The following is a 13,988-nucleotide window of genomic DNA, read 5'->3' as shown; positions in this document are numbered from 1 at the left end:
TAAAGCAGCTCCTTGACTTGAGCTCGTTCAGCAACAGAGCCTGGCTCTTCAGATGATTTCTCAAGAAACAGTTATCCATACAAAAGTATGCAAAAGTGGCCATCAGCTTCACTCCACTCTCACTTCTGTCTTTGGTTGATGTCGTATAGTAGATTAGACAATGGATAGACATCCAGGCTTCCACGCATTTATTAATACTTGGAAAGCCCATTCGAAGCTGTATTTAGGAAAGCAGGCATTTCGGTAGCTGAGCGGTTGGAGGCACGGTTTTCAAAGTTAAAAAGTATTGCGTTACCGGATTCGATTCGTGGTTTAGGCCTTGGATTTAATGCTGCACGGGAATCGAGACAAATGTCGGTCTCAATCTCGGTACCGAGACCGAGATCGAGACAAGACCGAAACGAGATTTGAGGGACTGAGATCGAGACATTATTCGAGAAATCTCGGTCTCGTCTCGGTTTTTCAAATATTAATTTTTACCTACAAAATTATAAAATTGTGTTCTTTATTAATAAATAATCATTACGGGTATTGAATTAATTATTAAATATTAAATTAATTATTTAATACGATTTTATTAAACAGGGTGACCAGAGTTATATGCAAAAATGGTTTGTTATTAATAAGCTTTTCAAAAATTATTAGGGGAGGGATTAGCTATGTGGTTAGCGTACTCGATTCCCACGCGGAGGTTCCGGGTTCGAATCCAGCTGCTAACCCTTAGATTTTCTCTTCCTAGGAGCTTCTTACAGCTCACTGATGGACAGTGTTGTCTGTAACGAGAGAACACTGTCCGGAGGCCGGCAGTGCCCTGAAAAAAGTTCCGAGCGCTAATAACCTCAGCTGTTGATGCGCTAAAAAAAAAAATAATAAAAATAAACTCCAATATCTCGAGATACAGCATCCAACTTTTTTTTTCAAATGGAACATTATATTTTTTTTTGTATACTTTTGTAGAGAGAACAAAACTGTAATTCTTAATATTTATGTGTTCGGACTAAAGCCTTGGTTGTATGTATGTGCCTCTGCGCTGATTGTAAATAGAAAATCATTTTGTTTGTCCAATCTCTGAGTATTTCTGAATGTTGGTGGCGTCCCCCACCCATTTAACCAGCTCTACCATTTTAATTTATATTACCATCCTCCTCCCCTCAAGATTTTCCAAACCTAATAACGTTCAATTAATATTTACCTGAAATCCTATAACTTCATTTATAAAGAAGATATTTACAGATGATTTTAATCTACAACGGTGCTGAAAACAGTTCAATATATTTGGAATTCTGTATCGCTAGCTGTGTAACATGTAGCATGTCTTAAAATTTACTAAATAACACATTTATTAATTTTTTCCTAGTTCAATAAATTACAAGAACCCATCAAGTTTTCAAAGAAATCAAACCATTCATCTGACATTTACTTTGGCTTCTATTTATAACTGTAGCCCATCTGATTCTGAAAAATCTAAGTGGACTCTTTTTCAAGGTAAATCACTGAGATGTTATTTTATATAGAACCCTCTTAAATATGTGGAAGTTAATATGAATTCTGTTCAGTTTAAGTCTAAGTAACGCATCAGAGTTGATTTTGGCAGCTCTAAGAGAGATTTAAGAAATTTAATTTGGACTTTTTCCAAGATGTGAGCATAAGACAACGCCCAAATTTCCCTACACGCTATTTACCATGGAATCGAAATACTTCTTTAGACTTCCATGTATCTGATTTTCCGTTGGATAGTATTAGCTTTTCGTTGCAGCTGCAGTTATGCTCATCGATTTATTAAATTCACTTGCTCTTCTAAATTTTCCTCTGAAATGAAAATATGATAGCGAAGTATCTGAATTCTCTGATCACCTCAATTTCTTCTTGAAATTTTTTTTCTGTTTCCCAATTTACCCGAATGAAAAGGTATTATTTTACTTTTGGTTGCATTAACTTTTAACAATTTGTTTTCGTAATAATTATCAAGCAACTGCACGTCTATCCAAGAATAACCTAGTAGTACTGTATCATCAGCATAAAGAAGCATGGCGACATCATTTCTTATTTTTCTTATTTCTTATTTTCTTTCTAGATTTCTTTTTTTTTTCTTCTCCACTCAGATCTTTCGAGGGCCACTCTTTTCCAAGTAACACCACCACAGCATTTCATCATCTCCTGGTCCTGGCTTTTCGTTGATTGCTACGCCTGTCATACCATGGTCCCTAAAGAAAGTTACTATAATAATAATAACAGCCATTTATTAAACATTATACACTCAAATACATAATATTTAAATCAGCCGAAGCTGTGGCCACCCTTGGGTGAGTCAAGTTGCTTGAATTTAACACAGATTTTACATATTTACTAATTATTATTATTTTTTTAAATTTATTTATTTTTTCTTATTTAATCGTATTTCACACATTTCTTAATTTTATTCTTAATATTATTATTCTAAAAATTTACACACACAAAATTATTTTGCTTAAATTTCTTAATTGTTTTTTCCAAGTAATTTTCTCTTGAAACAATTGATGGCGAGATTCGCTTATTTTCTTCATTTAATTTTTTTATTTGGTTTTCATTAGAGGATAGCGAGGTGAAAATATGTAGTACTGGCTCACTAATACCTACATGTTTAAGTCCTCCAGCAGACACCAATGTGCAATCGATGTTTATGTTATCAACACCCATTCTCCCCACCACTTTGTGGGGGGCAATGAACCAATGGGTTATTATGCCCTGTACCCTTGATACCCTAACTAGGATAAGTAACAAAACATACTAATTTACCTAGACTACGTAACTAAACAACTAAATAACCATTACACATAACTATATACTTAGAAAAATTATTAAAAAAAGATTTAATATTATTATTAACTATTTAATATTATTTACAAATCAATAGTTTCAGATACAACTATGTTTTATCATATAGGTGTATATCTTTTAGGTACTGTATGACCCTATCTATAGTGCTCGGGTCATTGCCGAGAGCATCCTGTATTCTCGCTGGTAAGCGATTTGATACTCTACTCCTATTACACTCGGAACAAACTTACATCATGTGCTTCACTGTTAGGGGGACATTACAGGAACTACAAGTCGGCGCCACATCTCTATTCATCAAAAGTCCATGGCCCCACCAATTAAATGTTACCAAACTAACGGATTCTTTAAATTAAAAAAGTTTTTGCTACGAAACTAGTCGATAGATTTTCTTGAAGTCACACATAAGTATGCCTTAATCACTTTTCTTCAAGAACGCAAATGTTTAAGTCATTCAAACAATTAGAACTTCGTAAATTCACTAATCTAACTTAGAGCAATGATTACTGTCTCACGGTCACTGTTGAACTCCTAATTGTGTTTTCTTTGACTGATAGTTAAGAGACTTTTGTTTCACAGATGGGGAGATAATTACAGATGAAAGCCTACAACCAGTCGTCTCTGGACGCAATGCAACTTTTGCACCATTTCAACTAAGTAATGGTACTTTCATGATGGAAGCCGAAGTGACTGAAACAGGAAAGTTTGGGAAAAAAAAAACCATTAAAATCATCAGTTTTAATCGGGTAAATCATTTAGATTTGATAGAAATGGTCCAATCAGATTTTGTTTCTTCGACTCAATGGTTGTGGCACCCTTCATTTAAAATACCTCTCCACTCCAGCCTGTTTGATTAGACTTAAGACTTAGGAAGACCTTTGGGTAAATGCTTGAAGACACGAGTTTTTCTTCTTCGTGCAGTGCCGCTTCTTCTTCTATCTGAGAAACCTACTCAGGCTATCTGTTGGCATGTTCGTTTAATACATATATTTGATATGAAGATAGAGTTCTAACATCAAAGATCTCATTAAGAAAGTTATAGTTTTGTACCCTAACTGAAATGAATAGTTTTAAAAATAAATTTACTTTTTAATTCAACTGCCCCGAAAGTTTTGGGCGCATCGTAAGCGCTGGCCTCAAGTCGGCATCTAAACCAGATTTCAAAAAAACTTTGTGGTATTTGTTTTCTTGAGTTACCAAGGAAACCCTGGTGGAGGTCCGCAGCGATTCTGACGTGCAATTCGATCGTCGGAGCTGGGTATAGGGGCGAAAGACCAATCGAACCAACTAGTAGCTGGTTCCCTCTGAAGTTTCCCTCAGGATAGCTTGCACTCGGTTGAGAAGAGTCTCATCCGGTAGAGCGAATGATTAGAGGCATTGGGGTCGAAACGACCTCAACCTATTCTCAAACTCCAAATAGATGAGATCCCCGGCTTTCTTAAAAGTGAAGCCGTGGGAATAGGATCAGAGTGCCAAGTGGGCCAATTTTGGTAAGCAGAACTGGCGCTGTGGGATGAACAATATAGACTGCACAAACTGAAGTTTCGAACTCAGTGATCTTCAATATAGAATACTTCTGGTGAAATCCCAATATTGTAAATCCTCGTTTTTCTTTTTATGGACGGATAAAAATACTTCTTCTTTTAGTGGGATAAGACAATGTATAAACTTCTAAAAGGAATCAAAAATTAAAATGAATTACTTATTGCTTAGTTGGTTTTTTAAAATGAATATCCTAATTATTTTTGGCAGTTTTCTGTGCACAGAAAATTAAAGTAAGACTTTTGAATTTGAAAATAGCTCTAAAGAAGTGCTATAAACTAGTTCAAAAAAGTTTTTTGCTTTGAGGCTAACAGAAAATTGTAGCTATTTATTTTTTATTTTTCTAGTGCTGGTTTAAAATTGTGTGGACATCACCTACTGGACTTGCGACTTTTAAGGATGCATTTAATGTAACATGTGGTAAAAAACTGCTTTTGGAATTGCCGAATATAGTCGATCACAATTACCCTCCGGGAAACAAGACATTAGAGTATACTTGGTCTTGCGATAAACAAGAACCTATTTGCGAAAAGTACAGCACACTTGGTAATGCAAGCTTTTTATTATAAAACTTGAGATATATCTGTTTGAAACTACAGGCAGCTTCTACCAAGATCATCAAATTCTTAATTTCTATATCCACTAAGTTTATTTGCGGATACTTTTATATTTCAACTTCTCTTGGTTTAAACTTCACTAGGACAGTTGTGTCACCATCGACTTGAATAAGTCATTTAATGTCCTGCAGTAGAGCAGCTTGGTTGCCATCAATTTCATAACCAAATACTTCTTATTAAGCCAAGTTGTAAGTTGAGGTTTCATGTTGTACCATCGGTAGGTTGAAATCTAACAATTGATTTTTTTGTGTGGACTGTCTTATATTGAAAACTATTCAGGGGTTATGTGATAAATTGACAACTTAGTTCAATGTACATTCAACAATTTAATCGCAGTTTGTTCTATAAACACATCAAGGAGTTTTTCAGAGTGTGAATCTACTTAGATAAAAGATTGTACTCCATGGCAGGTAAACGAAGGCTAGGTCCTATTTTGTAAAGATTCTTTGAGAATGTTGAAGTGGCTGAGTTCAGCGCAGAGGGGCTTCAATGAGGAAATTTGACAACCTCTTCAAAGGTCCTTGATTCACCTTGAAGCAGTCAACATCGGTGAATAGTCTCTCTGTTCAGTGCTTTGCCATATTTCCTATCTTACTCTTTTTTATTATTATCTTCCCTCTCTCTCTTGATTATATTTCTTTTCAATTTCTGTTTTATATATTTTACTTGAATTATTATATTTTAAATTTATTTATATTATTTTTCCCTCCTCCTATTCTTCTTTCTTTATAACGACGCAATTTTCTAACCTTCCGTTCATCAGTAGAACTCCTAGTGGAAATGTCTGGGAGCAGCAGGGCCCTGGTCCTCGCCTTCAGATTTAAAGTCAGATAAGTAGTGGAAGCACAGATAACATTGTTAATGAATCTAGTACAAGTGTCAATTTGTGTAAAAATGTAACTAATAATATGAAAATGGATCAATCCATTGCCAACACTAACGCTATGAGTGGGGAGCTGTGGGGTCTGCGGTCTTGTTTGCCAAGTAATCTTGTCAGTTTTATTAATCTTGATGGTAAACATGTCGTGTCGATCAAGTCTCACTTTTATGATTTTTTTTATACTTCCGGTTTATTTAAATGTTTCTACTCGGGATGTGAACTTTTATAACCTCGCGCGATTTAGCGATGAACATGTTTCTTCTAAATTCGTAATTATTGGCGATCTTAATGTCCGGTTGGGACTCTCTCATACCCTCCCCGATGACTTGCCTCTTTATAACCCTGAATGCAGTTATTCAAGAAATTCTAAAGACACTCTTTTGAATATTCTAGTATGAAATTCCTAGAATTTGCGATAATAACGGTTAATAAACTTGAATGGATGTTTTGCTGGTGACGTGAAGGGTGAATTTACTTTTATAAGTCATTTAGGTTCTTCTGTAAATGATATATAAGCTGTGCCCATATACAAACTCCTTAACAAAAACTTACAGTTTAAAATGTTAAGTATAAGGGTTGATTAAACGCCAAAAGGTACACAAATTAGCAAGTATCCATCATTTCATTTATACTTCATTGATATAATTCAAGTAATTTTACTGCATTAACTTTTCCTTCACATTTTTAGAATTTATTAGATGTCACAGACCCTTATGCTGGCCATATTTATCTACAAAATATTTGTTCAAGACTGTAGACTGTAGAATCTATTTATTTATAATAATCAAACTATTAATTACAGGTTAAAAAGAAAAAAAAATATGAGGCTAAAAAATTCAAAAACTTTACAAAAAAAAATGTTCACACCAACATACATTAATTATTTTATTTTATTTATTTATTTTTAAATAAAAATCGTCGGTTTAAGTTCATTCTTCCATTAAAGTAATTGTTATTTTATGAAGTAGTCAAACGTTTATATAATAATAGGTAATAATTATCTGGCTTTATCGCAAATAATATAGTTTTCTTCAATTACATTCTCAATCTAGGTATTCATCCCACAATGTTGTATATATGTAATATAAAGTAAATAAGATATGCATATTTTTAGGACAGCTAATTATACCAGCATTTTACTATAAGTAAAATTAGGGAGACTAAATGAAATTACAATTGAGAAATGAATAATTATTGTTGAATAATCTACTTGTTATTAACTGTGTTATTTGTGCTCACGAATATTTCGGCAAGACGAATTCAAGACTGAAATATTGTTTTAAATCCTCCGTGATTCAAATTTAAAAAGTGGCCGACTCTAACTTTGTTTTTTTCTACTTTAACATGCATGTATATGTGACTACTCAGAATAATTCATAACTCATAAAAAAATATTATGAATGAACTGGCCAGCATAAGGGTCTGTGACATCTAATAAATTCTAAAAATGTGAAGGAAAAGTTAATGCAGTAAAATTACTTAAATTATATCAATGAAGTATAAATGAAATGATGGATACTTGCTAATTTGTGTACCTTTTGGCGTTTAATCAACCCTTATACTTAACATTTTAAACTGTAAGTTTTTGTTAAGGAGATTTTTGTACCTTTTGGATAGATTTTTCTTTTTGTCTATTTTGCGAAGTTACATATCTGCTTTACAGATTTTTTTTAAAATTTGGAATAAGCAATTCTATCATTATAACCTGATAAGGTGTTAAGTCGGAACCGTAACTACCACTGGAGAGATCTTTTTAAAGAATGATTATAGTTGCGTTCCCCAAACCATCCTCAATAACAATTTTTTTGAAAAAGCATGTTGAATAAAATAGGAAGGTATTTGCACTTAAATAGCAAAATTAAACTGCGATTTCAGTACTTCCTTTTAAGAGGAGCAAGAAAAATAAACTGCTATTACAGTACTTCTCCCTAAAAGGCAAAGAGGCAAAGATTTTGAATCGAACGACAATTCATTGATGTAAATCGGTTCACTCATTGATAATTTTAACGATTGCAGTACTTCCTCTTAGTACGTGTAAGAGCATGATGGCACTTCACAACCACGTAGAGGAGCTTTAATCACTTCTTTGTGCTAAATTTTATCAAAATCGGACTAAGCTTTATAGAAATATTGGTAATAATAGTTTTAGAAAGGGCCTTATTTGGGTGGGGCAAACTTCCCTCCTTATAAGGCATAGCGTCGAGACTTTTAAAGTGCAAACCTGTACAAAATTTCGATTCGAATGACACTTCATTCATGAAAATCGGTTCACCTCTCGATAATTTGAAACGATTGCTATACTTCCTCTTAAGTGTAAGAGCAGAATGTCGTTTTAATGCTACGTAGGGAAGCCATAACCCTATGATCCTACCAAATTTTTTCAAAATCGGGCCAAGATTTACAGAGAAATTAGAAATAATAATTTTGGAGGGGGCCTTACATAAAGGGGGCTAACTCCTCTCCCATTCGAGGTACAGCGTCGAGACCACCAAAAGGCACATCTACATAAAATTCCGAATCGAATGACACCTCATTCATGAAAATCGGTTCACGCGTTTAGGCGCTACGCAGTTTACAAAAAAGGTAACAACAACAACTAGAACAATTTTTGAAAATGCCGTTTTTGCTCATTTTCAACAACTTTTTTCTCGAAATCTTTTATATCTATGTTGTTGCAAAAAAATTACAGGCATAAAGGAGGATTTGCCCTACATTATAAAGAAAATTTGGGAATTTTATCTTTTATAGAAAAAGAGAAAAAAATTGTCAAAGTTGGGTGTTTTTCAACGTTACGCTTTTTCGTGCAGTTTTTGACGATCAACCCTTATACAACTGTCCGGTAGGACAGTTTATATTTAATATATATACTCTTTAACAAAAACTTACAGTTTAAAATGTTAAGTATAAGGGTTGATTAAACGCCAAAAGGTACACAAATCAGCTAGTACCCAACATTTCATTCATGCTTAGCTGATATAATTTAAGTAATTTTGCTGCATTAACTTTTTCTTCACATTTTTTTAGAAATTATTAGATGTCACAGACCCTTATGCTGGCCATTTTCATCTACAAAATATTTGTTCAAGTAGCACTGTAGATTGACTGTAATATCTAGTTATTTATAATAATCAAACTATTAATTACAGGTGAAAAAGAAAAACGTTATAAAAAATAAAAAAAAATTATGAGGCTAAAAAATTCAAAACCTTTTTTTAAAAAATGCTTATATCAACATACATCAATGATTTTGTTTATTTTATTTTATTTATTTTTTTAAATCGTCTGTTTAAGTTCATTCTTCGATTAAAGTAATTGTTATTTTATGTAGTAGTCAAACGTTTATAATAATAGATAATAATTACCTGGCTTTATCGCAAATAATATAGTTTTCTTCAATTACATTCTCAATGTAGCTGTTCTTCTCACAATGTTGAATATATGTAATATAAAATAAATAAGATATGCATATTTTTAGGGCAGCTAATTATTCCAGTATTTTACTATAAGTAAAATTAGGGAGACTAAATTAAATTACAATTTATTGAGAAATGAATAATTGTTGAATAATCTACTTGTTATTAACTGTGAGTTATTTGTGCTCACGAATATTTCGGTAAGACGAATTCAAGACTGAAATATTCTGTTAAATCCGTGATTCAAATTTAAACAGTAGCCGACTCTAACTTTGTTTTTCTCTACTTTAACATGAATGTATATGTGACTACTAAAAATAAAGGGCATATTAAAGATAAATCCAAAGAATAATTTGAAATGGAGTTAAAATAAAGTACCTATTTAAAAACGAAGATATAATATACATTTTATCATAATTATAACAAAATAATATTATGAATGATCTAGCCAGCATAAGGGTCTGTGACATCTAATAATTTCTAAAAAAATGTGAAGAAAAAGTTAATGCAGCAAAATTACTTAAATTATATCAGCTAAGCATGAATGAAATGTTGGGTACTAGCTGATTTGTGTACCTTTTGGCGTTTAATCAACCCTTATACTTAACATTTTAAACTGTAAGTTTTTGTTAAAGAGATTTGTGTACCTTTTGGATAGATTTTCATTTTTGTCTATTTTACAAAGTTACATATCTGTTTCACAGATTTTTTTTAAAATTTAGAATAAGCAATTCTATAATTATAACCTGATAAGGTGTTAAGTCGGAACTTTTTTTTTTTTTTTTTTTTTTTTGGCGCATCAACAGCTGAGGTCATTAGCGCCCGGAGCTTTTTCCAGTGCACTGCCGGCCTCCGGACAGTGTTCTCTCGTTACAGACAACACTGTCCATCACCGGACAGTGAGCTGTAAGAAGCTCCTAGGAAGAGAAAATCTAAGGGTCAGCTGCTGGATTCGAACCCGGGACCTCCGCGTGGGAGTCCAGTATGCTAACCTCATAGCTAATCCCTTCCCTAAGTCGGAACTGTAACTACCATTGGAGAGATCTTTTTAAAGAATGATTATAGTTGCCATCCTCAATAACAATTTTTTTTTGAGAAAGCGTTTTGAATAAAATAGGAAGGTATTTGTACGTAAAAAGCAAAATTAAACTGCGATTTCAGTACTTCCTCTTAAGAGGAGTAAGAAAAATAAACTGCGATTACAGTACTTCTCCCTAAAAGGCAAAGATTTACAATTCATTAATGTAAATAGGTTCACCCATTGATAATTTTAACGATTGCAGTACTTCCTCTTAGTAGGTGCAAGAGCTTGATGGCCCTTCACAGCCAAGTAGAGGAGCTTTAACAACTTATTCGAGCTGAATTTTATCAAAATCGGACTAAGCGTTATAGAAATATTGGTAATAATAGTTTTAGAAAGGGCCTAACTTGGGTGGGGCAAACTCCCCTCCTTATGAGGCACAGCGTTCAGACTTTTAAAGTGCAAATCTGTACAAAATTTCGATTCGAATGACACTTCATTCATGACAATCGGTTCACGTGTCGATAATTTGAAACGATTGCTATACTTACCCTTAACAAGTGTAAGAGCTGATCGCCGCTTTAATGTTACGTAGAGGAGCCCTAACTCTATCATCCTACCAAATTATTTCAAAATCGGGCTAAGATTTACAGAGTAATTAGTAATAATAATTTTGGAGGGGGTCTTACATAAAGGGGGCTAACTCCTCTCCTATTCGATGTACAACGTCGAGACCCCCAAAAGGCACATCTACATAAAATTCTGAATCGAATGACACCTCATTCATGAAAATCGGTTCACGCGTTTAGGCGCTACGCAGTTTACAAAAAAGGTAACAACAACAAGAAGAAGAAGAAGAAGAAGAACAACAACAACAATTTCTGAAATTGCAGTTTTTGCTCATTTTCGGCAACTTTTTTCTCAAAACCTATTAGATCTGGGTTGTTGCAAAAAAATTACAGCTATAAAGGAGGGTTCGGAGTAAGATTTAAAGAAAATTTGGGAATTTTATCTTTTATAGAAAAAGAGAAAAAAATTGTCAAAGTTGGGTGTTTTTCAACGTTACGCTTTTTCGTGCAGTTTTTGACGATCAACCCTTATACAACTGTCCTACCGGACAGTTTTAATTTATATATTTTTTTTTATTATCGATTTATTTCCTCTCTTTTTGCTTTTTTTTCTTTGTAATAGTAATTAAATGTAGTTCCCATTAATAATTTAACAGCCAGCTATTTGTAGAAAAATAAAACAAAAGAAAATACAATTTTTTTAGTTTATTATTAGTTTCTTTTATTATGTTCTGTTCGTATATTAAAATTGTAAACTTATTTATTTCTTATCATTTATGTATGTTAAAATTTAATTTTTTGCCAGCGTTTATCTTAACTCAGTTATGTACATATGTATCGACCCCGGCTGACGGAGTAATCCAAGCTGTATAGTATTGTTTCTATATTCTGTATTTTGTACATAAATTGTATTAATAAAATGCTATTAAAAAAAAAAAGTAGTGGAAGCACAAATAACATTGTTAATGAATCTAGTACAAGTGTCAATTTGTGTAAAAATGTAACTAATAATATGAAAATGGATCAATCCATTGCCAACACTAATGTTAATCCTACTCTAACCCCCACAAATCCTAATGAGGAGCTTGCGAGGTCAGAAGAGATCTGGTGAGGCAGTGTTGCGTAATACTGGTAATAAAGTTCGTGTGCTCAAAAAAATAAAATCAAACTCTCAACAAATCTGATTACATTAACAGGGCCGTAAAAAGTCGTTGATCGTTAAGAATAGTGGCAAAGGTCCGTATGTAGTCAATTTAGAGGGAAATAAAGGCAATTTAGGGAAAGTACACAGAATGGCTTTGGGTTGAAAGGTGGCTGTTCAAATCAGGAAGCGCACACAAAGACGAAATATTGGACATTTCAGTAACTGGTCAAAACAGAATGAAAGCAACAACTCGGTCCCCGCAAGCTGCTAACGAACTCTTAACTCCTCCAATCTTCAAAGAAAGAGAAATAACTGCATATATCCCCAATTTTAGAATACAGGATACAGATGTGATCCGAGATGTCGATATGGATTTGGAGGATAACGAGATACTATCTGAACTTATCTCAACTTTCTCTACCATCGCCTTGGGACCTTTTTTCATTTACGCCTTACTCGTAAAAAGTATATAAACAACAAACTACTAGTTTGCTTCATTGCCTTTAACAGTCAATTCTTACCACTATCCGTTTCACTGTACGGCGCGAAATGTAAAGTTGAACCCTGTGTTCCTTGTGTCTAAACTATGTTTTGTTTTTCTTCTTAAAATTCATCTGAAATTTGCGACTCTGAACGTTTAAATTTACCTCCCATTCGATGTGAAGCGTCGAGACCCCCAAAATTCATCATCTCATCTCATCCCCCATTCTCCCTCTATGTTTGAATTTCATTTTTCCCCTCTCTCTGCCATTTCATTCCCAAACATTTGGTGTCGAAAATCGGAAAGCTCCTGGCCGCTGGGGAGAATGCCTTGAGATACAGCAAAACATTTTGTTCGTTTATTTTTCTAGGTCATTTGATCATTATGTTTATATATGTCTTGTACGAGTCCAAACAGTCTGTGGCATAATCCCTTTAAAATGTTTTCTCTAATTTCGTTCCAAGATCGATTTAAAGTCTCACCACTCTCAGATCTCCGAGCATGCCCTGAATCCCTCTCCTCCAGCGTTTTAGGCGTTTAAGACTCTGTTTAAGGTAGACTTTTTAGAGTGGACCTTTTTTCATTATCCCTGGCACCGTTGGAGCCATCCTCTCTATATCTGCTGCTCTCCTCGGTGACTAAGCTAAGATTAAAAAAAGGGAATCGTTATATATCGCTATGAAATGGCTACCTTTAATTTTGTGACTTCCCATTTTTTCTTGTCAAAATGATACAATAATATTACATTCATAGGGACTAAACAAACATTTCTCTATACTTTTTATATTTAAAGTGTTTATAAATATATACCTATAATTAATTAAATAGATATATATTAATTTTAAAGTTACGTTTATGTCAAGGTTGCCAACTATTTAACTCGGCAAATCGGTGTAGCTCAAACCAGGTTGTCAACATTGTTGACGTACAAGTTGCGGTCTGTTGCTTCCTTTAACCAGTCAAGCGTGGAATTTACTTTTTAAAAACCCCCCACGGTGTGCGGAATCAAAATCAGACAATGAAGTGTATACACGTCGAACGCAGGGCAAAACAACCAAAAGTTTACAACGTCGTAATGCATTGCCTAGTTAACTACGTATAGTCGCAAGAGCTTTTACAAGGAAGAAAAGAGCTTTGAATTCTGTGCAATTTGAAATCATGCTCATACTGAGGTCTGAACCTCTATCTAGGGTAAAAACGGCATTGTACAAGGGTGAGAGCTTCTATTTGTGTGCGTAATTCCCAATCTCTAATGCGGTGACCAAACATGTACCAACCACTTATCATTTGGCTGACTCCCTCCACCCACCTCCGTATAAAATGCTTGGCAGTTCTATTGGTAAGCTAAAGGAAACACCCCACCAAATAATATTCTTATTGTACCTTATTAAAATGTCGAGTTTTTATAGTTAATGGCAATTTTATTTTTTTCACAACGAGTATAGACGTCGAACGCACTGTAACCGAGATTTAGTTTGACGTGGATACACGTCAAACGCACTTAACA

At 33.8% G+C, this 13,988-nt stretch overlaps 1 protein-coding gene across 8 annotated transcripts in view; it reads left to right on the top strand.

Annotated features, from left to right (window-relative positions):
- LOC141457978 (uncharacterized) overlaps nt 1–13,988 on the top strand; it is a 76,737-nt gene that overhangs the window by 13,346 nt on the left and 49,403 nt on the right. For 7 of the 8 annotated variants that reach the window (XR_012460691.1, XR_012460692.1, XM_074135403.1 and 4 more), the window contains exons 4-6: nt 1,358–1,485; nt 3,394–3,560; nt 4,704–4,902. Coding sequence is in view for 6 of the 8 variants with exons in the window: in XM_074135403.1 (XP_073991504.1) it covers nt 1,358–1,485; nt 3,394–3,560; nt 4,704–4,902 (494 nt within the window). In the remaining 2 variants the exon portion in view is untranslated. The remainder of the gene's footprint in view (nt 1–1,357; nt 1,486–3,393; nt 3,561–4,703; nt 4,903–13,988) is intronic. The other variant, XM_074135404.1, reaches the window with a different exon arrangement.

This window comes from Rhodnius prolixus, unplaced genomic scaffold (assembly GCF_049639745.1).
Source record: "Rhodnius prolixus isolate KJV_2025 unplaced genomic scaffold, Rpr scaffold_5, whole genome shotgun sequence".
Lineage (NCBI taxonomy): Eukaryota > Metazoa > Arthropoda > Insecta > Hemiptera > Reduviidae > Rhodnius > Rhodnius prolixus.
This window is presented reverse-complemented; position numbering and strand designations above follow the sequence as displayed.